Source organism: Aphelocoma coerulescens, chromosome 1A (assembly GCF_041296385.1).
Source record: "Aphelocoma coerulescens isolate FSJ_1873_10779 chromosome 1A, UR_Acoe_1.0, whole genome shotgun sequence".
NCBI classification, from domain to species: Eukaryota; Metazoa; Chordata; class Aves; order Passeriformes; family Corvidae; genus Aphelocoma; species Aphelocoma coerulescens.
This window is the reverse complement of record NC_091014.1, coordinates 63,808,846-63,830,584: the sequence shown is the minus strand read 5'-3', so window position 1 is coordinate 63,830,584 and position 21,739 is coordinate 63,808,846. Positions and strand designations below refer to the sequence as shown.

At 46.3% G+C, this 21,739-nt stretch overlaps 2 protein-coding genes across 7 annotated transcripts in view; one reads left to right on the top strand and one right to left on the bottom strand.

Annotated features, from left to right (window-relative positions):
• TRIM24 (tripartite motif containing 24) overlaps positions 1-10,135 on the bottom strand; it is a 172,895-nt gene extending 162,760 nt beyond the window's left edge. For 3 of the 6 annotated variants that reach the window (XM_069003205.1, XM_069003206.1, XM_069003208.1), the window contains exons 1-4: positions 9,847-10,135; positions 5,979-6,026; positions 4,620-4,776; positions 4,345-4,437 (exon numbers count right to left, since the gene is read on the bottom strand). The gene's annotated coding sequence lies outside the window, so the exon portion shown is untranslated. Of the gene's footprint in view, positions 1-4,344; positions 4,441-4,619; positions 4,777-5,978; positions 6,027-7,237; positions 7,354-9,846 lie in introns of those variants that run through there. The other 3 variants (XM_069003209.1, XM_069003207.1, XM_069003210.1) reach the window with 3 other exon arrangements.
• A 67-nt stretch (positions 10,136-10,202) lies between these two features.
• Positions 10,203-21,739, top strand: part of AKR1D1 (aldo-keto reductase family 1 member D1) — a 34,947-nt gene continuing 23,410 nt past the window's right edge. The window contains exon 1 of the mRNA XM_069003211.1: positions 10,203-10,527. Coding sequence (XP_068859312.1) covers positions 10,435-10,527 — 93 coding nt within the window. The 5' untranslated portion in view covers positions 10,203-10,434. The remainder of the gene's footprint in view (positions 10,528-21,739) is intronic.

Sequence of the window (21,739 nt, the reverse complement as noted above, 5' to 3'; positions counted from 1 at the left end):
GCTTTTGCTTTGATGAAAAATGAAAACCAGACTTGCTAATCCTCACTTTTTCATGAGGAAATCTTCCATCACCATTTCCTGCCAATCCCAATTGTTGCCTTATTAACACGCATGTATTTCAAGGGTACAGTCTGCCTCACCAGGGGTGGAAATTTAGGTAGAATTGCGGAACAAGGACACAACATGCAACACAATGAGGATCTAGACAAGGAGAAAATTTGGGCTATCAAGATTTGTACAAACGTGTTTCTATCGTATGGATGATGATTTCTGCAGAACAGAGAATATTTCAAAAAATGAAATTGTCCTGAAAGGAACAACAAATGGAAAAAGTGCAAAAAGGAGAAGGAGACAAAATTGAGAGATTTGTAAAAGAAAGGGACCTTAAAAATACAATGATGGGGTAGGCTATAGTGAATTTAAATACCAGCCTGCAATAAACTCCATGTAACTTGATCCCTGAGCACAGCCCAGCTCTTAGGGAGGTTTCAGCTACACTTTCCAGGCATATCTCTTCGACCTTGTCTCTGTCACATAAACGAACTGAAATGAACATATGTTTTTAAGTTTGTTTCTAAAATAACCAGACCGAAGCAGAAATACTGCACTGCCCACACTAAGTCTCCCCCCACCTTCCTCAGGGGAGAGAGCAGAGAAAAACCATGCGTGTTAGTCATATCAGATGAAGTGCTACAGTGACGAAGATTTATACAAAACAGAGACAAAAAAAGCCTGTCAGGTCCCAGCTGCGGGTGAGCAATGAGCTGTGAGCCCAGGAGGTGACACTGTGCCAAGGCCTGCTCACCTCCAGCCTTGATGGGCTCCCCAAAGCACACATCAGCCCTGCAAGTGTGCAGGAAATCACCCGGCACGCTGCAGGGACATGTCAGCCTTCTGCAACACGCAGAGCTGAGGATGTGCGCCAAGAGCACAGATTGGATTGGGTGGGGGGGAAGGTATTGCTGCCTCAGCCTCTGCTGCCCTCTCACAGACAGAGGTAGACCACATCCAAGGGATGCTTTTGTCCTTCAGAGGATGCTACAACAGCCCAAGATGTGCCCTGACAGGCTCATATCTAAAGATCAAGGATCCTGGAGTTTTGATCATAGTAACGACTGAAAAGGAATTACCCCTGGTATGAGCAAATGCTGGTGGATGAAGAGATAGGCAGCAGCCCTGAGGAGGACTTCGGAGTACTGGAGGATGAAAGGCTGGACATGACCCAGCAGTGTGTACTTGCAGCCCAGAAACCCAAGCATATCCTGAGCTCCTTCAAAAGATTCCTATTTCTCACATGAATGCAAGTACATCACTACCTATGAAAGCAAACTGTGACTGCATCTACATCCACCCATCTCCTTTCTACCCTAGACACGGAGCCCTGCAGATCCTTTTCCTGTCAAGGGCTGCTTGCTCCTTGAAATGTAGGCTGAATGCTCTCCAAGGGAAAAAAGGACGTTTTACACCTTACAATAAAGGGAATGATATACCTGAAATGGAAGCTTGATTTTTAACAAAATTCAGGTGTGGATTTTCTAATAACCAGTATTACACTCACAAAAGGTCTCATTTCTCAGTTTGGAGACTTGAGGGTTTTAAGAAAGGTTTATCTGAAAGACACATCATCAGATTGGTAGGAGAACCCAAACCCTCCTGTCTAAAATGTCGCTTAATGAGGCTTCAATTAAGATTCAAAATACTTCTGTAAATGAAAGAAGATAGGAAAAATTAATTTCTGCTTTGAAGCATTTTATTTGTTGTCTGCCCAAAACAGTACTGTGCATAACTAGTTGAATTTCTGTCACAGTATTGGCTCAGCATCAGCAGAGAACATACAGCAATTTACTTCTTAAATGGTTAAAAATTTCAGGATCTAGCACTTCAAAGGCCCTTTGATTACAATGGAAAAAATTTACTTTGTAAAATCTTAGAAAGCTCAAACTGGCAATGTCTCTTTAATTGGCTTTAAAACATTTAATAAAAGTTTTATGACACAATCCTACCCTACAGCCACCATTAATCCCATATGGCTGTGAGAGATACCACGCAGCCTAAGAAAGCTGGAAGAGAACATTTTGTTTTGTTTCCCTTCTATTAGTGTTTACTAAACCGATTACAGGAGATTTAACAAATCATCTCAGAAAAAGAAGTTGCTGCAAGCTCCCCTTTCTTGTTATGACAGACAGTCCCATGATTTATTCTGGGTTCTAGCCCCAGCTCTGCCCCAACAGTTTTCCCAGTCTTATGTAAACAAGGAATTGTTCACTTCTTTCTATTTCCTAATCCCAAACTGGATCACCACTATTTGATTTGCAGAGATGCTACACAATGCCTCGGAAGAGAGGAGGTTAACATCATGTTGCCTCATTGCACAAGATGACAGAGGCATGGAAAACTGGTAGGGTAGAAGGATGGGACTTTCATAAAAGGTAGGTTTACTCAAGCTTATGCCCAAATATCTAACGATGAAGTTCCAAAGGCAAGGTGGCATGGAAGGTGGTATGGAAGTGATAGGCTGGTAGAGCTTGGCAGAATATGATGTGTTTCACCATACATCAGGAGATTTCTCAATCTGCCAATGTACATATGAACATCAACAGTTCAGTGACAATCTGGGAAAAGAAAGGCAGAAGATGAAAAAAAGTTTTTTTTAGTCTGCAGAGCAGACAAAAGAAATAGCCACTGCAAACTGAGAGCCTACTGAGAGGAAAAGCCTGCCCTGTGGTCTGCTTGCAGCACCTTGGAATGAAATGTGGAATGAAGAGTTGAACACAGCTGTAAATCCTACCAGCCCTGATAAAAACTCTGCTCATAAAGCACAGGCGCTCAAATGGGGTTCACATCCTTTGGCAGCACCACTCTGCTCCCACCAACACTGCCCTCCTCCTGGGCTGCCAGCTCCAGGACAAGGACTAACCCACGCAAAGATGAGCTTATCTGCTTTTTTAAAGCACTCTGGCACACTTGAAAAAGAATGCAGGTAGGCTAAAATGCATCAATGGGATGTTTTAAAGCCTACTCTCCTAAATTTCTGTTCCTTTGGACACAGAGCATTGCCCACTAGCAAGTGGCACCAGCAAAACCCACAATACCATCTGTTTTTAAAGCATCCACGGGAAATACCTGCAAGAAAAGAAACCAGCAGGAGGTCAGATTTTACCTGTGGGGTTCTCTTTACAAGTTAATAATTTCTTCCTCATGATTTTGGCTCCTGCCCAGGTGAGCCCAGGTGAGATGTACCTCAAAGGAAGAGCTTCCCCAGAAGGGCCTTGCAGCTGGAAGTGTTGTGACCAAAAGGGGATTGGCCACTTTGGGACTCTCATCTCCAAACCTGTTTTGCTTTCACCCTTTTGTATAGCAAAAGATATGGAATAGAGACTGCCAGTGCCCACTCCCTGCTATTTTATCTTGCAGCCATTTGACATATGGTGTGCTGTGTAAAAATGATGTGCATTTTTCACACTGTCCCGACTGCAAGGAGATGCTGGTGCAGCCCTGTTGCAATTGGTCACTTGTGTCTGCTTGTTGCTGGAGGCAAGGAAAGAAACAACATGCCAGTGAGGCTCCTAAAGCAGGTAACATGGAAAACAGCTGTTTATCCAGTGCACAGATGTAAAATGATCATTCATCAGAGCTGAACTAAGAACTCCTGTACAGCCCTGAGATGGACCCAAGGGAGATGTGTGAGGTTACATGTCAAGTAAACATGGGAGTTGGCAGGAATAGTGGTGGTGCACTGAGGTGAACCCCTGACCAAGTTCTGCATTAAAAGGACACAAGAGAAATCTCACATTTTTGGAGAATGCTGAGATCTAGTGATGAGTCTAACTCTGTCCCAAGAGCCTGATTCAAAGTAAGGGACTCTCAGTGAGTCCCTCCCCCTGAATCAGGAGTTAAAAAAAACCCCAAACCTCAAACTCTGGAAACATCTTTTTTTGCGTGATACAGGCAGTATCTTTCCAGAGTAGCTATCCCTATTCTGGGTGGAGAGGTTACATTGAGGGAGCCACCACCACTGCTCCCTTGCGAGGCAGGAGGGGCTGTGAACACACAATCAGCTCTTCTCAAACTTGCCTCTACTTCCACTGCTTACTCAGCCCTGGGTGCAACACAGAGGGTATCTCCCACCAGTATCAGGTGGATGGTGTGCTGGAAATCATCAAGACAGGACTTAGATTTGCAGGATGCCAAAGGAAAGGGCTTTGTATTAGACAGGATCAAATAGCAGGCTAGACTAACTGAGGTGAGATACGAGGACACTTACTCAGGGCCAAAGGTTAATGCCTCCCCACATGACAAGGGTCGGTATCTGAGGAATCCAGAGGCCACCATGCAACTACTGACCTTTGGCTGGGGATCTGAGAGGCAGCACTCACCAGCTCCCAGGTCGGGCATGTGCCAGAGCAGAGACAGTCAGGAGCAAATACTGAGACACTGCTGCTAGAAGAAAGTGATAAATCAGTAAACAGAGTGTCAGGGGAGGAAATAAACTGGCTTCTGGCTCAATTTGTTGCAAGCCCTGCTAACACCAAACTCGAGCATGAAGACGGCGCCCAAAAGAGAGCAAGCTCATGAGGCAGTGCCTACGTAAATGACACTGGTAAAGACTAGAGGATTACCTTTCCGAAGGATTAGGAGGATTACTTTTCAAACTGAGCATCTCTTTCCCTTTCCCAGCAGTTTCTGATCCTCCAAAGGAGCTCGTCATCCTCCACAGGGATTTTCAGCTCATAAGTAGCACTCCCTGGGTGCTAATGGAGCAACTCAGCTCCTGAACTGGACACCAAAAGGAAAAAGGGCATGTTAGGGGTTGTACTTCTAGTGCTATGCCATAGGTGTATAAATAGCCTGGCTAATTTGGCTCTCATGTTGTGAGGTTTTGCTTCCTCTACTCTCTGTGTGGCTACTGCTTCTAGTACAGCATCCACCACAGCCTCACTCAGTGACTACAACCCAAACCAGAGGGGGTTAAACTGCTGAGCAGGCTCTCACTCTTTGTACAGCCACCCGCCCTGGAGGAGCATCCCACAGCACCCAGCACATGCTTTGTGGCAGTGGCGTTCCAGGGGATGCCACAGCCCAGGGCTCTGCACCTGTCCCAAGGTGGCATGGGGACAGGGGTGGACCGAGATGGCCACTGAGGCTGGCCTCTGGGGAAGCCCCTGTGCCTCAGTGCAGTGCCAGCACATCTCCACAGCCGCGGGAGTGGTGGGAGCATAATCTGGAGCAGCTGCTGGCATTCCTCCTGTATCCCAGGGGCGATCAAAGGCTTGCAGTGGCTTCACTTGTCCAGTGCTACTAGAAGCAATGGAACAGCATCAAGGATACATAGGAATTTCCCTTTTATCACAGCTGCAGCCACAGAGCATTTATAGGAAGCAGAAGGGATAAGTGACCCAGCCATCAAGTATTTTCCTAAATCTCTCCACAGGCACAAGTGGTAGGCACATTTTCTCCCTGTCCTCATGCTCTCCTTAGGGATCCAGCAGAAGTGCTGTATCAGTGCTGGAAAAGTCAGGCCAGATGAGGTCTTTGGAGGACAGATACTGCTTTGCAGGACTTACAGTGAAGAGTTTCACTAAAAAGTGTACATATATCATATTCCCATCACTGCCAAGCTGTAAGTCTTGAAAGTTTGAAAGTAATCTTTCAAAGAAGAATTTACCAAGAACTAATCCTTAGCAGACACAAAAGTTACTGAAACAAAAAGAGAGCACACCACTTAAGTGTTTCATTGTTTGCCAAGTAGTTTACACGAACCAGCAGCAGCTAGGGAAAAAAAGGTGCTTGCATAAAAACTACTAAGAATGCCCATTACATCACACTGCCCAACAAAGCCCAGGCTGTTGTCCTGGCAGTGATCAGCCTCATTGTGCAACAAACATCACCAAAGGGAAAAGATCACAAATGCTTCCATGTGAGGAATCCCTTGGTCACTAAGTGAAGAAGTCACGAAGGCAGTGTAAGGTACCGCTCACCTCATCAGGTGTCCTCGAGAAGTACATTGTGATGATTATTGTGATAATCTGTGAAAATAGAATAAAATGATGCTACAACATCTTTTTTTAAACCAGAGAAGAGTTCTCCAGTTCAGCTTATATCAATTGTGTCAGAAGTAGCAAGAACTAAAAAAGCAGTCTCACTTCATGTATAGGCCCTCTACTAAGCACTACACAGACCTTATTTCTTAGAGTTTAAAAGTGAAACTAGAAGTTTTCTTTGATATGTGTTAGTTTATTATAGGTAATGGCAAAATAGAAAATAAATATTAGTCTTGACTCATGCTACCAAAATCTCTAAGCTAAATAGTTGAAAATACATAAGCAGATATTCCACATGCAGGATGGACACATGCTATTTTACGTGAGTTATTAAAGGACTAGGCTGAAAATATGCAGACTTTAAGACCGTGTTTTAAGAAATTTTAACTAAAAACACATGCAGAGTATGCATTCTAGCAGATAATTACACAGAGTGGAGCAGACGCATAGACAAAATAGAAACTATAGCAACATGCACTTTTTATCTAATAAATAATGTATTATAAAAGTACTTTCAATTTTCCTTTTTTAAAAAAGCTCATTTTTAGGCACTACACTTCACCCACCTCTAGAATCTCACTAATCTAATCTACAGTGTGTAAACGCACCCAGATCAAGATGATTCAGGAGAATACTATTTTTAACATATTCTCTTGTCCAAAATAAGTTAAAAAAAAAACAAAAACAAACAAAAAAAACCCCAGGGGGCAATCCATGAATGTCCAAGAAAACACGAAACATAAATGATGACAGGGCCAGTCTTTCTCAATCAATGACTCTTTCTCCTTCCTTCCAAGAACTGGGGAGTCTATATTTAAAAGCCTCACACATTTTCTCCTGTTCCCAGGGTACTCAGCAATTTGAGATAAAATGAGTAAAAGGGTGACCTCTTTACTTTAAAAGATGCCTGACGAGTTTTGCCCAGGTAAGGAGGCCGTTAAGAACTTTCTTTACCTGAGATTTCTGCAAGTTTTTAACAGCAAGAATCCTCAGATGTCTGACCCAATTTTCCTGCAAAAAACTTAGATCTAATTTTTCTTTTTATTTTTTTAATCTACTTTATTTGTGTGGAGATTCAGGGGGTGGGGAACAGAACACATATAAGGTGCTGCTTTTGAAATCCCTGCTCTTTACTTAGGTCTGAGATGACTAATGCAATTCTAAAACTCTGCACCATCAAGACGTGAATCACAAACCTACTTCAGTTGCTTCTGAAGGTGTTTTTGTGGGATTTAAGAGAGAAGGCAAACTTGTGTTGATTGGATGGCAGCACACATTACTTGCTAGTCAGGCCAGGCTGAAACTTCATTGGTTTTGTTTCCTAGAGAAAGAACTGAGATCACATCTGCATTTTATAAAAGCTCCTGAATTGTTACTGATCAACAACAACCAGCAGCCAGTGCTTTGCCTCTAGAAACTTGCATTGTTTTGCAGTCAGGGTTGCTAGATACCACGTCCTCGTAAAAAGTCTGGTTAAGTCATTTAAGCTCTGAAATTGAGAAATGCGCTTCCCTGAACAGCTAACAGAAATTATTACTAACAAGTATTGCATGTGACAGGCTCCAGGCTCCATTATTCGGCTTCCTTTGTTCTTTAAAGGATACTCATTATCAACCAAAAACCTGCTAGTATTTATTTCTAGCTCCGATGAAATAAGGTTTTTTTTTGAATTAGTAACTCAGATGTAAAGGGGGGAAAAATGCATTTCCCTATCTGTTTTCTGAGGTTTAATATAAAATCTGCAAAGGCACTGAAACAGTAGGGTAGGGAGCTAGAGCAGCTATGGGACTTTAAAAGTCTCATGTGTTAAAGGTGTTCAGACTATTTGCTGTCAGTTAAGGTGCAGGGTTGGAGGCAAGGACTTGTAAAACCCTCTGCCTTTCTCCAGTTTCTCAGGCAAGCACACTGGCTAGTTTTGTAAGGACCAGTCTAGCAGTGAAGCTGGAAGTGAGGTGACTTTTGCCTGTTACCCTGGTGAGTGCTGGGGGCTCGTAGCAGGGCAAGAGTGCCTGGGATGGCTGGCTTGCCCCACGGGTGATGGACATCTTTGCCTGCCTGTTCCTAGAAGCACAAGCCCTTCTCCTGCCCGAGCTCCCTGTTCTGTGAGCTATGGCAAGTCCATCAATCCTTCTTTCACAGTTGTCACTGAAGGCTATCACATATCAGGCTCGTGCACTCCTGCCAGAGAGCCTCCTTGCACTTGCTCTTCTCCCCAGGATGGGCACCACAGACACAGCCGTGCTTTGCTTAGCTTGGGATCATGCGCAGCTCAGGGCACGCATTGCTCTCTTGCCAGAGCACGTGAGCAAACTGGGTGTGCTCCAAGCCCAAAGCAAATGAGCAAACTGTGCCTTAAAACTCCTCACAAGATGCTGGATTGGGAGGAGTTACAGAAAAACAGGTTGTGGAGTGGACTTGGAGAATAGAAGCTAAGGGATAGGAATCAGCTGCTGGGCAGCCGAGGCTCTTCATGGAATGCTAGTATGGGAGAGGAAATAAGGAGGTCTCTGAACATCCTCTGCCACATCAGACTCTTCTCTACTCCCCCCCATTTCCATCTCCCTCCATGTGTTTTCTCCTCTGTTGAAAATACAATAGAATGATGGCTACAGCTCAGACATGCAGCTGGCATTGACTTGTCCTCCTACAGAGCGTGCTTAAAGCATGGTTGGCATGGGAGAGAGGAGATTGGAGCTTCTCCTGTAGAAAATGGTAATAAGTTACATGGGAACAACAGGGAGGCAGGGAGGTGATCCCTGGGTTTCTTCCTCCATGTTACAGGTAAATACCTGCACCTGCAGGTACCCACAGCTTGCAGCAACAAGAGGACAGGGTCTAGCAGGAAGAGCCTGCTCACAGTAACTACAGCCAGGCTGCAGTTCGCTTCAGCTTCCCCCTTTGAGATGGAACCCAGCCACCCTACAGGTAGCTCTTTGCACTGTGTTGTCCAGGTAAAGCACAGGCTCTCAGAAAACCTCAGTCACATTCAGTCCACTTTCCAAGGAGCATTTTACACACACCACAGCATCCTACCTTTGTCCTGCAGGACATCCTAACTATCTAGAAATTTTTGGGCTGGGATCAAGTTGGCTTGCACTTAGTCCTGAAGTCTTGGAATGTTGCTAAAGGTGGAAGTCGCAATTTTTCCATCTTCTTAGGAGACCCTTGAAGTATCTAACCAGTTACACTAAAAGGGTCTCGTGGTAGAGTATTCTCCAAGTAGGTTCCCAGCCCTAGCAGCAACTAACCTTTCCTCAAATGCAAACTAGTGCACACCTGTTGATTTCAAGAACTGCAGAGATAACTTATCACAATGGATCCATTAACCACTCTTGGAATTGCATAACCTGATGAACTATTACCATGCACAGAAAGCCAAGTAGGGTATTATTAGAGGAGATTAAATAATCTGCCAGGCAAAGACCATTGTTATGGCTGAAGAATAATGTTCCCTGAGGACTTAATTTCAAATTGATCTAGGAAGACATAAAAGACCATGCACTTCCAGATCAAACAGGGAGAACTCAGCGTAGATACAGGTCACAAAGCAGGTGGCTCAGGACAGGGTATATCTGCACAGAGTGCAGGTACATTTGCAGTGGTGTAAAACCATGGCCCCGTGTGTTTTATGAGGACCAGAAATGGACCGTGTGATGAATTTCATAAAGGCCATTGTCTCCTTCTGAGCTATGAGCATTAAGAAATACATACGTTTTTTTCCACAGTGGAGCAGAACCAGACAGTGAGGAACTTTAGCCCATTCACTGTAATTTGGGACTCATGCTGAGGCAGAGAAACTACTCACCAGTCTGGGATTTCCTTCCTTCCCTCCTTGCCTCTACAGTAGTGGGTTTCAACCACTGGAAAGGAGAGGTGGAAACTATTCTACACCTCTGTGGGGAAATTTCCAAGACCTGACGCCCCACGGGAAGCCGCGTGCCCTGCTGACAGCAGCTCCGCGTAGGGCAGCAATACCCCAAGCCGCTCAAGGTGCCGGTCGCCCACGGGCCCACCTTGAGGCTTGCACGGAGCAGCCCTTCGCGTGCGCGCAGCCCCCGCCGGAGTCCCCCGCGGGGGTCGCGGCGGGGCCGTCGCTGCGCGGGGCGGTGCGCGGGGAGCCGGTGGCCGCGGGGCCGGGGCGGGGCCGGGGCGGTGCGCGGCGGGGCGCGGTGCAGGGCAGCCGCGGGCACACGTGGCTCGGCCCCCCAAAAAGGCGCTCCGCGGCGGCGGGAGCGGGCAGTTCGTCCTTCGGTCCCCGCAGAGCCGCCCCCGGTCCGCTCCGTCCAGCCGTCGGCGGGTGCCGGTGCCAGGGGTCGCGGTTGGCTGCGAAGCGGCGGCTCCCGCCCCCTGCGGAGTCAGCCCCGGGTCCGGGGCGGCCCTACCTGCCGGCACGATGAACCTCACCGCCGAGAGCCACCGCATTCCGCTGAGTGACGGCAACAGCATCCCGCTCTTGGGGCTGGGCACCTACGCCGACCCCCAGAAAGTAAGTCCGGAGGCGCCAGGACGCCCCGCGCCGCTGGCGGGGGCAGGTGCCGGCTGCACTCGCTGCAGCCCCTCGAGCCGCGGCTACCCCCCTCCTTTCCTCCCGTCCCGGCTACTTCTCTCTTTGCTCCTTTCCCCGTGTGCGAAGTTAAAGACCCAGCTCTACCATGAGCAGCGCGGGCAGTGCGCGGCCCGCAGATGAGGCAAAGGTGGGAAGAAATACGGAAAAATGCCCAGCTCGCGGTGTGCTGCAGCTGCCACCGTCGCCCACCGCCCCGCGCCGCTGGGCGCACGGGCAGGGGCGCGGGGAATCTGGAGTCGGGACGGTGCCGTGCAATGCCCGGGTCGGGAAGGGATGGGACCCCCAGCGAGCGCCGGCTCCCGGCAAGGAGGCCAGGAGCCCTCGGGCCCCCGGAGCCAGGAGGGACGGTGCCGTCGGGTCCCCTGCCTTGCCCCCTGCGCCGAGCGTAAATAAAAGGAGGGATTTCGGTCCGTCTTGCGGCTGGCCCCGACACTTTCCAAGTAATGTTCCTGAAACAAAGACCCAAATTCCTGAATCCTGATTCCTGCGGCTCCCACAGCTGACTGCCAGAGGCCAAACCACTCTCAAATATTCTGCATCCTTCGGTTTTGCGCCGGGCAGGCATCCGGTCTGACCGTGCCGGTCGGCTGCACCCGTGGAGGCTGGGGAAGCACACCTGATGCTTCTTCCCTCTGCGCACCTGGGAGCGCAAAGGCAATTCGGTAGCCACTGCCTTTGAAAGCTCTCCTAAACTACCTGATCTTTCATCAGTTGTCTTTTTTTTTTTGTTGTTTGAAGAGTTGGGAAAGAGACATAGTGGCCGGAACCCTTCTTGTGTAATAGTTGCGATGCAATGTGTGTGTATGACTGCACATATCACAGATATTTAAAATTACCTTTTTAAAGAAAACTCTTGATTAAAGCCATTTACCAACCACTAAATGGACTATGGTGCATCAATAACGGTGTTGAATTTTCAATAAACACTACTGCAGGCAATGCATGAGTGATGCAGAAAGGGTGCAAGACATCCCCAGGACTGCAGATCTCACTTAACGATGGGGAGAATCAGTAGGAATTCATTACTTCAGAGCCTGGGCATCGTCCCCCACATCTCTAGACTTTCTGGAGATATTTTCAGCTAGTGCATTATTTGAATAATGGTTACTGAAACAAAATTAAGGTTTCTAACAGGAGTTTTGATATAGCAAAGCAGAATGTTGCATAATTCAGTGTCAAAATAGCTCTGAATGAACTCGAAACATCTTTTTCCAGACGTGTACATCATGCCCCGAACCATCAAGTTGCAATTTTTGCCCTAGTTTTAAGTTAAGAAAAATGCAGCTGCCAGCACAAGAGTTCCTACCTGGCTACGCTTCCCGCCTGCAGCCCGGACAAGCCGTGGCCCAATACTGTGGCATCAGGCAAGGCTGAGGCAGGGAGCCCAGAGTGGCAAGTAACCTGACGGACCTGAGAGGGGAGCTGGATGAGATTCCCCTTATGGAGGCAGCTTTTCGGCACTGCTGTTACCCTGATAAGAATTCATTCTCCAGGAATCCAGCTGTCCCAAAATCAACAGAGCAACAGAGCTACTGCTTCCCCCCCCCGTCCTGTAAAAACCTGATGCTTCCTTTGCCCTCCTGTGGTTCGAGGTGTACAGCGAGCCTTTGCACGGAACGCACTGAGCCAAAATGAGTAATTTTGAGGTAGGGCTCGTTTTCAGCCAAATCAGCCCCAGGTAGTGGCTTTTGGCTTTTTGCATGTACGTCTTTGTTTTCTGCTGACAGAAAGTGGGGAGGACAGGATGATGCAGGCAGGGCAGGCATTGCTACGGCAACTCCAATTTAGAGCAATTGAAGCTGCTGTGTAACTGTACCCTCAGTGGGGATGGGTGCATATATCCAATCACCCTTTCTCCTTCTCCCTGAGTTTGTAGGAGTTTGATTTTCTGAGCTGTCTTTCTCTTTCTACATGATAAACACGTTAGAAAGTTACGGGTGGGAGGAGGAGCTGAGAAGAGGTAGAGAAAATAGCAGTGATAAGGCACTTGCCACAGTCTCATTTTCGCAGAAAACCGGGTGAAACAATGTATGTTTATCTGGTGGAGCTGGGCTGGAGCTTTACGCTAGGATTAGGACTGCTATTTGAGTCGAAGAACTTGTCACAGAGAGCAGCTGGGGAAACGCAGCGGCAGCAGCGTGCTATGGGATTTGTTGCAGAATTGTGCTGCTGGTCGGTGATGGGGCAGGATATTTAAATAGGTCACAGCTTAAAATTTGCCCGTTTCAAAAAGGCTGCTTTGCTGATAAGGGGGAGGGGGGAGACTTCTGTCAGCTCCTCGCCGTGGCAGCGGAGTGCTGCTTGGCTGGGACAAGCTGCTTTGCCGAGTGCTGATTTGTGCCTGGTGCAACTTCCACTGAGATGCCTGGCGAGGTGTCTGCCCTGTTCCTCCTGCCTCAACAGCTGAAAGGCTTTGTGGCAACCCAGGACCGTTTCAAGGTTTATCTTAAGGAGTGAGGCTATAAACTAGCGCTGACACGTTTCCCTTAAAATGCTTAGCTGTAGCCTTTTGTGGCTGAATTGCTTAAGAAGCAGCACCTAAGCCACCCATTCTCCAGCGGTGGGGGCAGGCAGCTGGTGGTAGCGATGGCTCAAGCCAGCCCCAGCACTCTATTTCTGCTTATGAGTCAGATCCCTGCAACTTCTAGTCATTTCGTGCTTTGATACAAAATACAGAGCCATTCATTTGTCAGATTATTCATCTTGCTCTTGGAGGCAGGTTTTTGATTTTATGTTAGTTTTTTGCTTTGATTTTTTTTTTCCACCAGGGTTATTCACCCTGGCACCTCCCTGTCAGAGCAGCTTGTCCAAAACAAATCTGTTTTCTCAGTGTTGCGCTTGTAGCCCAGTAGCTCGTAATGAGCCTGGAGTGTTCTTCCTGAAGTGCAGGAATGTGCTCGCTGGTTAAGCAAACCAGGCAGATCTAGTTAGGCGCGGAGCGGGGAAATCGGCTTCTCCGGCACTCGGTTACAAGAAAACAAAGGCAGGAGGCCAGCTTTCACGTTTCAGGCTTTGTCTGCATAAACTGAACAGCAGTGCCTCCAAATCTGAAATGTGTCAGCAGCTTGCCTTGCCTCATCTTAAATAACTTAATTTTTCTCCCAAAGACGACTTTGGGAGAAGTCATGCTTTTCAGGTTGTGAAATACTCAACAAAAGATACATCTATATCAACAAAAGATACAAAGTCAGTCCCCTGTATGAGTTTACTGACTCAATGTAGTACATCACTCAACAGGAGCAGAGCTGGACCACTGTGGAAAAGGTCTGTTTGATAATCAGACTCATTTTCATTGAATGCTCTTTCCCCCTGGATGTGAGAGAGCTTTTCTTCTGACTGGGTAGAGGCTGGGATGACAATTCAGCTAATTCTTTGAGGCTGAAAAGTGCAATGGTGGGGGTTTCTTTTTGCTTTACTCTCCTACCACAGCAAGAAAGTACAATGAATCCATTGGCTATCAGTTCATCTGCTAACAGGAAGAAAGGAATCTTCACTGGGTCATAGAATAGAATTTGTCATAAATTCAGGTTATTTATCATGAGAAGCATGCAAAAAGTTTTTTACAGGTTTAATTGGTGTTTCCTATCCTTATTCTTAAATAAAGGAATGCAATAATTGTATAACTATTAAGCTAAATTTTCTTTTGCAGGCAGATTTCAGTGTGTTGAAGTTGGTTTTTCATTCTCCTTCACGCAAGGAAGGAAATGCATGATTGTATTAGATTCTTGCCTACATGAAAAATTAGGCTGTTTATCCTAGCAAGGATGGACTCGAGTGAAAAAGTGGAAATCTCAGGCACTGACTCCTTCCCCTCTTCTCTCTTCACTTCCCAAATATTCCTTCTCCTCATGGGTTTGGGTGGGAACCACAGTGGGAACTGTGAATCAGGACTACCAGAGCACTCCAGACAGCTTTAAAATTTGAGGCCAATTCTACCTCTGTTTGGCTCTGTGCATCCTTCTGGCAAAGCCCTGCGAGTGCAGGAGCGGCTCTGCCAAGCCTCCAGCAGATGCACCATGTCCAGCTCCCCCTCCCTGAGGGCTCCCAAGCTGTTGACCCAATTCTCCAGGGTATTAAGTAGATGGGGGGGAGGAGGGAGAGGGCAGCTCCACAGGGGAGGGTGGTAGAGGAGGACAGGCCCCTTGATGAGCCCCTGGCATTGCCCTGTGCTACGGCAGAACCAGATAAGTCCATGCCAGGCTCCCACCACCTCCCAGCATTGATTCTTAGCTCCCAGCACAGCCTATTGAGTGGCACTGGTACCCATCTGGAAGCAGATGAAGTGTGGGGATGAGCAGTCTTAGAGGGGAAAGGTGCTAAAAACACTCCTAAATCCTGGAAACCCTATGCCTCGTTAAAGCTGTACTTATGCCGGCTTCACTTTATAACTCATCCCTGTCAACACAGCTAAGATCATCAGTCCAGTGTCTCCACATAAATACTGGCTGTTTCCCTGGAAGGTCAAGGGGCCTTGGCCACAGCTCCTCTCCTGTCTTCCTGTTTTGACTGAGGGAGGACAGGGCTTGGAGGGAAGGTTGTAGCAACCGCACTGTACAGAGGCGCTGCTTCTGAAACATAAGATTGGGCAAAGCGCTCAAGAATAGCACTGGGTGAGGGCTGTTGGCAAGTTACAACTTAGCTAAAAATGAGGTTCTGAGGTAGCCAAATCCATTCATAAATTGGAAGCAGTTTTGTGGAATAGTTTCAGGCAAAACAAATGGCAAAGCATTTCATTTTGGGCACTGGCAGTACAAGCTGAGGAATCAAAGAATTATTAAAGCACTTGGAGGTAGCAGTTGCCTTTTCCTGAATAGCCCGCTGGTAAGGGAATCCACATGGGTGGTGGGAAACCAGATTCAGTCCTCCTCTCAGCCTCTGGGGATTAAACTCATATCAGACAGCTCAGGGAAATAACGTGATCATGGGGTATGTGATAGTTAGAGAGAGACAAGAGGAAACATGCACAGGCTGGAGCAGGAGGAGCACCCTCCCCATGGGAACGCGCACTGCCCACCAGCCCCACAGTGTTGGATGCTGAAGAACTTGGTATGGCATCCAGCCAGGAGGAAGAGAGACCCATTTCCCCAAATCTTTAACTACCACAAAGTAACCCTTGTGAATGCCCAGACAGTCTGGGTTTTGTTTAAGAAGAAATTGCTGGTTTGAATCAGGGAGAGGAAAAGTTCATCCAGGGCTCCCAGATCCAGTCTGAGTGACCAAGTTAAAAAAATCTGGTTTGGATAAGTAAAAACACTGTTTTGGCACCCTGAATTACTTTTTACACCCAAGCTAGAAGCTGAACAGAGTAACTTTTCGTTGTACAGGTCTAACAGCCTCTAATGCTCTCATAGGATCATTTATGCCAAAAAGTTCCTCGCACAAGGATGTGCATGCAGAAATTTTTTCAATCACTCTTAACGGTGCTGGCTGCACCCCTGCTGCAGGCTGCCTGCCTTTGGAGCTGCCATAAGCTGCTGTTAAGTCAAAAGAGATAATAAATTATTTGTCCCCATGACAGGATCTGGATCTCTGAGCTGCAGTAAGGCAGCAATTACACACAACTTAATTCCCCCAGTTTTCCTCCTGGCCACCACTGGCTTCTGAAATACAATTGGCTAAAGACAGCAGTGATTTCAGGTAACTTGTAAAGAAAGTCACCTGGCTTGACCCAAAGCTGCAAAATGAGACTCCCAGAGAGAAGTGACACACCTGAGATCTCTGCAGACAGTGTTGAGCTTAAAGGCTTCCACTTCTTGATCTCTTGCCTGTAATTTTCTCCTACTCTGACTCTGACAACTGTCTTCCTCCTGAGGTAAACTTGACTTCTGGACTTTTTCTTGAAAGAGATGAGAGAGGCAGTGACAAGAGCAGGAACTGTTCTAACATCCAAGTGTTCTTACAGCTTTATCTTATTTCCCATGACATGCTATTAAAATAAACATGCAAAGAAAATACCTTGGTCCTTCTAATGTAAGTGATTACACATAAATATGTGTTTGATCTCAGCAAATACTGAGTGTGAAGTTAGCTCTCTAATGAAGTGATTTTACGAAGCTACATCAAATTACCAGATGTAATGCCAGGGAAATATTTTTTTCAGAGGTAAAATATTGGGAACCCAATTTGAAGAGAGGTGGGGGAGTCAGCTGGGATATTTGGTTACAATTATCTTATTTAGGCCCTGAACCTAAGAGGCAAATAAAATTCCTGAAAAAAAGATTTTTTTTTAAGTTATTGGGCTATATCTCCTAACCAGCATTTCCATAAGACATTGTGTCCCTTCACAGACCCTTTTGGTAACCACCACTGGCTTTCTTAAGCTGCTTTCTTTCCAAGCAGCAGTACTACCTCATGCAGTATTAGTCCTTCTTGTTTTCAGGGAGTGCTTTGGAGCAGCAGAGCCACACACAGCAACATGTGGTCTCCCAGGGTTGGCATTTCTGAGATGTTTCAGAGGGTAGCCTCATGTTACTTCAGTCTCTGAGGATATCCTAAAGCCATACACCCAAGTGGAGATTTGTACACTCGAGTCAGGGGTGAAGGGAAGCAGCCCAGAAAGACAACTGTGCCTGATCTGCTGTGTGTCCTGGAGGGCTTGTTGCCTGCCTGTTAGTAAACTCTTAGCCTAGCCTTCACACTGAACAATATTTATGCTGAAACCAAATATCTGGAGCCAGATCGCTCATGGAGTCATGACTCAGTTAGTTTAGTGCTTAAAGGACTAAACTGAACTGCGTCAATTTTGCTTGCACAGACTGCAGATGGCATGCCTTTCCCTCAGTGGCTGGTATCCTGGTGTTGAGTGATGCCCCCACTGATTATTGCTCAGATTTTATTCCTTATTCCTCAGCTAAGTCAGTTACTGGCAAGACCCAGCTGCCAAGAGCAGATCAAGGCAGGATTTCTTGGTATTTGGTGCCCAGATGCCTTGAGGAGGTGCAGCAGCGGGCATCAGCTTTTAGCAGGCAACAGACCAACTTGGCTCTTAGGCAGAAGCTTGTGTGAGGATTCAAGAAACTGCAGTGATTGGGCTCTAGTATTGCCTTAAATCATCCATGCTGTTTGCTACAGAGATGGCAGATATGCCAGGGAATAAGTGGTTTCACACATGAAAGAGTGTTTTCACAGATCAAACTCCTTACAACAAAGAGGTGAGGGCACACACTAGAAGGTGAAGCTAAATCAAAAGGATCTCAGAACAAGTTCTGATTTCATTAATGACTTTTGCTAAAATCTTACTGTTGCATGACACATTTTAGAATTCCCTTTCTTACATGCTCAAGTGGCATGTTTACTATCTCTGATTTATCTTGTGTTCTCCTTTTTTCCTCAACCATACAACTTCTCTGTTCTGCCACTGGAGCAGTCTTCCTCTGTTTTGTTGTCTTCAACACTTCCTTCGTGTTTAGCTTTGACCTCTCCTCCTCTGCCTGCAACCACCTCTTGATGCCTCAGTCACTGCTAGCTCCCTGTGATCTTGTGTTATGCAATGGAACATTTTTGGCTTGCAAAAATGCAAGATTGCATCTTTATCTCACTAAGAAAGGAAGCCTAAGTCATACAATTAGAAAAATCAGGTAATTAGAAAAGGCAGATGTTTTTTTTCCTGAAATTTGGCAGACTCAGAAACTCCTAGCTTTTGCATAAGAACTGTACCTTACCCATTAATGTCAGATTTTAAATTTGGATTTGATAAAATGACTTACCACACAAGTCAATCTGGAGGAAATATTCTTGCATGCAACTTTCTTGGAGGCACAAACTTTGTTCCTAATACTTTGATTTGCACAAAGTCCCTGGTTCTAAGACATTGTTGAATTTGCAAAATGCTCTTTTTCCTCCGTGTATCTTCTCTGATGCAATCTCTGTGGTTCTTCATTTCCATGAAACCTGAAGCTTAATAGAAAATAAATTGATAGTATTACTAATCTCTACTTTTTGGTAATGGCTTCTGTTTCTGGTTGTGAACACAATTAATGTCTAATCGTGTGTAATAGATTAAAAGCTGCAATTGCTGAAGTGGTCAACCTATAAAATTCCTAATGAGGAAGAGCCCAGCCTTGTAGATGTGTGTGAATGAAAGACTAGCTTTCTAGCTACAAAAAGGGAGGACTTTGAGCAAAATGGGCACAGAATCGCTGGTCCTGGAAAATGGTAAATTTTTTAGTTTGCTCTGAGGAGCAGATTGTTCTCAGAATGACTTTTTCGCCTCCCCCCAGCCACCCAAGCATGCCTTAAACAAAAACCCTTCTTCTTAAAACGTTAGTACCTCTAACCTATGCGGACATCTCAGCTGCTACATGAAATCATTTTCAGTCTGCTCCAGGACCAAGAGGCATATCCCCCTGCAGAGCCGAGGACTTGCACTAATGAATGCGTTGACAGCCAGATAATTGCCTGGCCTTGTGCAGCGATGCCTGCCTAATCCAAGCAGAGGGGCTGGCTCTTGCAGCCACCCTGGCACCGCGTCATTTGGCTCCCAAACGCAGCACCAACACGTGCAGACTTGGACACGGCAAGAGCACTCCAGAGGAGAATGCTCCCAGAACAAGGGGGCCTTTAGGAAGTGACAACTTCATCTGGGAGGTAGGACAACTTTTGGATGGTGGATATCAGGTGCCACCATGACCCACCAAACTACATGTCTGTCTATGACAGGGGGTAGAATCGTGTTTAATCAGTCCAGATCCAAAACTAATAGAGAGTTAATCCAGATAAGCTTTTAGGACAGGAGCACTACTCAAAACCAGTCACGGGGATTCTTATTTGAAAGGTAACCAAACAGAGAACAGACCTTTTCCATTCCATAGCTGCCTGCTGCAGTGACAAGCACTAGCTGTTTCAATATACCCCTCTTCCAAAAACTACAAAGTTGGCTGTTACCAGTGCAATAATACTAAGCCAAATATTGACACCCAAAAAATAGTACTTTTATTCTTCTCTTTCCCTATGGCTTTCTAAATATTCTGGGTTTTTTTAAAGCCTGCTCAAGAGCCACAGGGAAAGTCATTCTATCTAAATAAAAGTTAAGAAGACTGTTTCACAGAAGATGAGACAGGGAATCACTGGCATTGTTGAAGAGGGGAAAAACTGAACCCCTACGAGTGAGTAATCGGGATTACCACAACTGAAAGATACGCTTTTTGGCAAGAACATTTACAGCCCAGTTTTCCAGGCAAAGGTCCATTTTTAAAATGTCCCTGACCGACTCCATACGTTAAATATGGCTGTGCACTCCCATGTGTCCCTGATTCCCCGCAGTTCTCCAAAAAACAGTTTAAGCATGTTCTTGCAGCTCATGTGGGAAGCTAACATCTGGATTGTCTCTTTGGTTGACCTAGGAGGCCAGATTTGTCAAAACTTGAAAGCACTGTGCAGAAAATGCCTCTCTAGGCTTCAAAGCCAACTCTTGTTGGTTCAGCTAACTAGGTGGTGGAATTCCCCAAGTCTTACATTTGCCTTTGCAAATACTTCTTCAAACCGGCGCCAGAAACCTCTCCCCTTTAACTTTAGGGAATGAAGCAGAAGAGCTACTGGCAACTTTCTCTTCTCTTTTATTGCACAAGCTGGTGCTTTATCTTCCACTTTTACCTCACACATCCCCATGATTGCAGTACTTGTCTGAAGGGTATTTTGATAGCACCTACCCTCCCAGATAGATCCATGCTTTCCAGGGCCAGCCAGTGGGCTACTGTGTCCTCCAGCTCTTCAGGAAAGTTTCCCAGTCCACCCCACTAGCCTTGTGAGCATGGGATCCCAGGTGTGCATATCGTGTGCTTGGTTGCTTTAATCCTCTAGCTGCCAGCAGAAAGGTATGGCAGCTCTTTAGCTTCACCTTGCATTAACTGACTTTGTGTCCAGTGAAAAGTTGCAGCGTTCCTAAAACTGAGGATTCTGCAGTCAGGTGTTAAAAATAACTCCAGCACCCTCTGCCAGCAACAATAATAAGGCTTTCCTGAAGACAGCTTTGGCTAAATCCTAGAATAACAATGTCACAGGAATTCTAGAAATGCTAAATCTGTAGTTATGCAGTCCTGGTTTCTGTTGTACGGACAAACCCCATGCTTCAGGCCACTGATAGAGCATCAGGTTAGAGGGGAAAGGAACCCCTTTTTCACCCTCATTCATGGTGGGACACAAGGCCACAAGTGTCACCATTCCCCCATCTTCTCTGCACATATTTGCTGTCCTCCACCTTCCAAGGCAACACACTGGACGACATAAAGCAAAGTTCTGGGCCAGCACAGCAGCCTGTGGCTCTTACTTGTGTTCTCTGCCTCCATTCCCAGCTCTACCTGCTTTTGCAGAGAACCCTTTGCTGGGTTTTGCTTCCTGGATGGTGGCTGCCAATGCTTCCGGGGGATGAAAGCCAGATTTTCCTGTGTACGAGAGAGAGGGATGTGCTGGCGGTTGCATTTTCCAAGAAAGAGGTGTACAGTACAGCTTCTCTTTTACAAGATTAAACAATTCTAAGAATGTACCCTTGTGTGGCTCATATCCTCCAGCTTTGTAAACTCAACCTGTGCTTTCCTGCAGGGCCTTCAGTACACATGCTTTCTATGCTCTGTTCCTAACATCTGAAGCCAATCCTTTTTGCCAGCTTGTCCAGAAAACAGGCAAATAGAAATAAGCAATTGGGCTTCTAGAAACTTGCATAAGAATCTGTGTGTGAGTGCTGAGCTCTGGTGAAGGAGGCTCTGAGCCCAGGAATGTACCTACTTTCTCCTTCCTGTATTTAGCTGACTAAGATTCCTAAACAGCGGCTCCACATCCTAAATTATAGGTTTGGACTGGAGCACTTGGCCCATGGCTTGGATGTCTTGTGTAATTCTGCTGCAGCTAAACTCAGATTTTTCCAGAAGATGGCCCTGTGTCTCCTAACACCTCAAGCTTTTCCCCCCTAGATCGTTATTCCCAGCTGAGAGACCGGAAAGCATTGCACTAAACAGGTGAGATGCTCAGGACTAAGGTAAAGGGCTTCTTCCCTGAAGTGCTGCTTCCTCTGCTCTCATGTGCTGCTGACACTCGTGCATGCAACTCCGTAAAGCTGCTCCTGTAAAACAGGGCAGAGCAGAATCTGAGAGCCTGAGCCCGTTTTCCTTTACCATATGCACTTATAAAGAGTAAATGA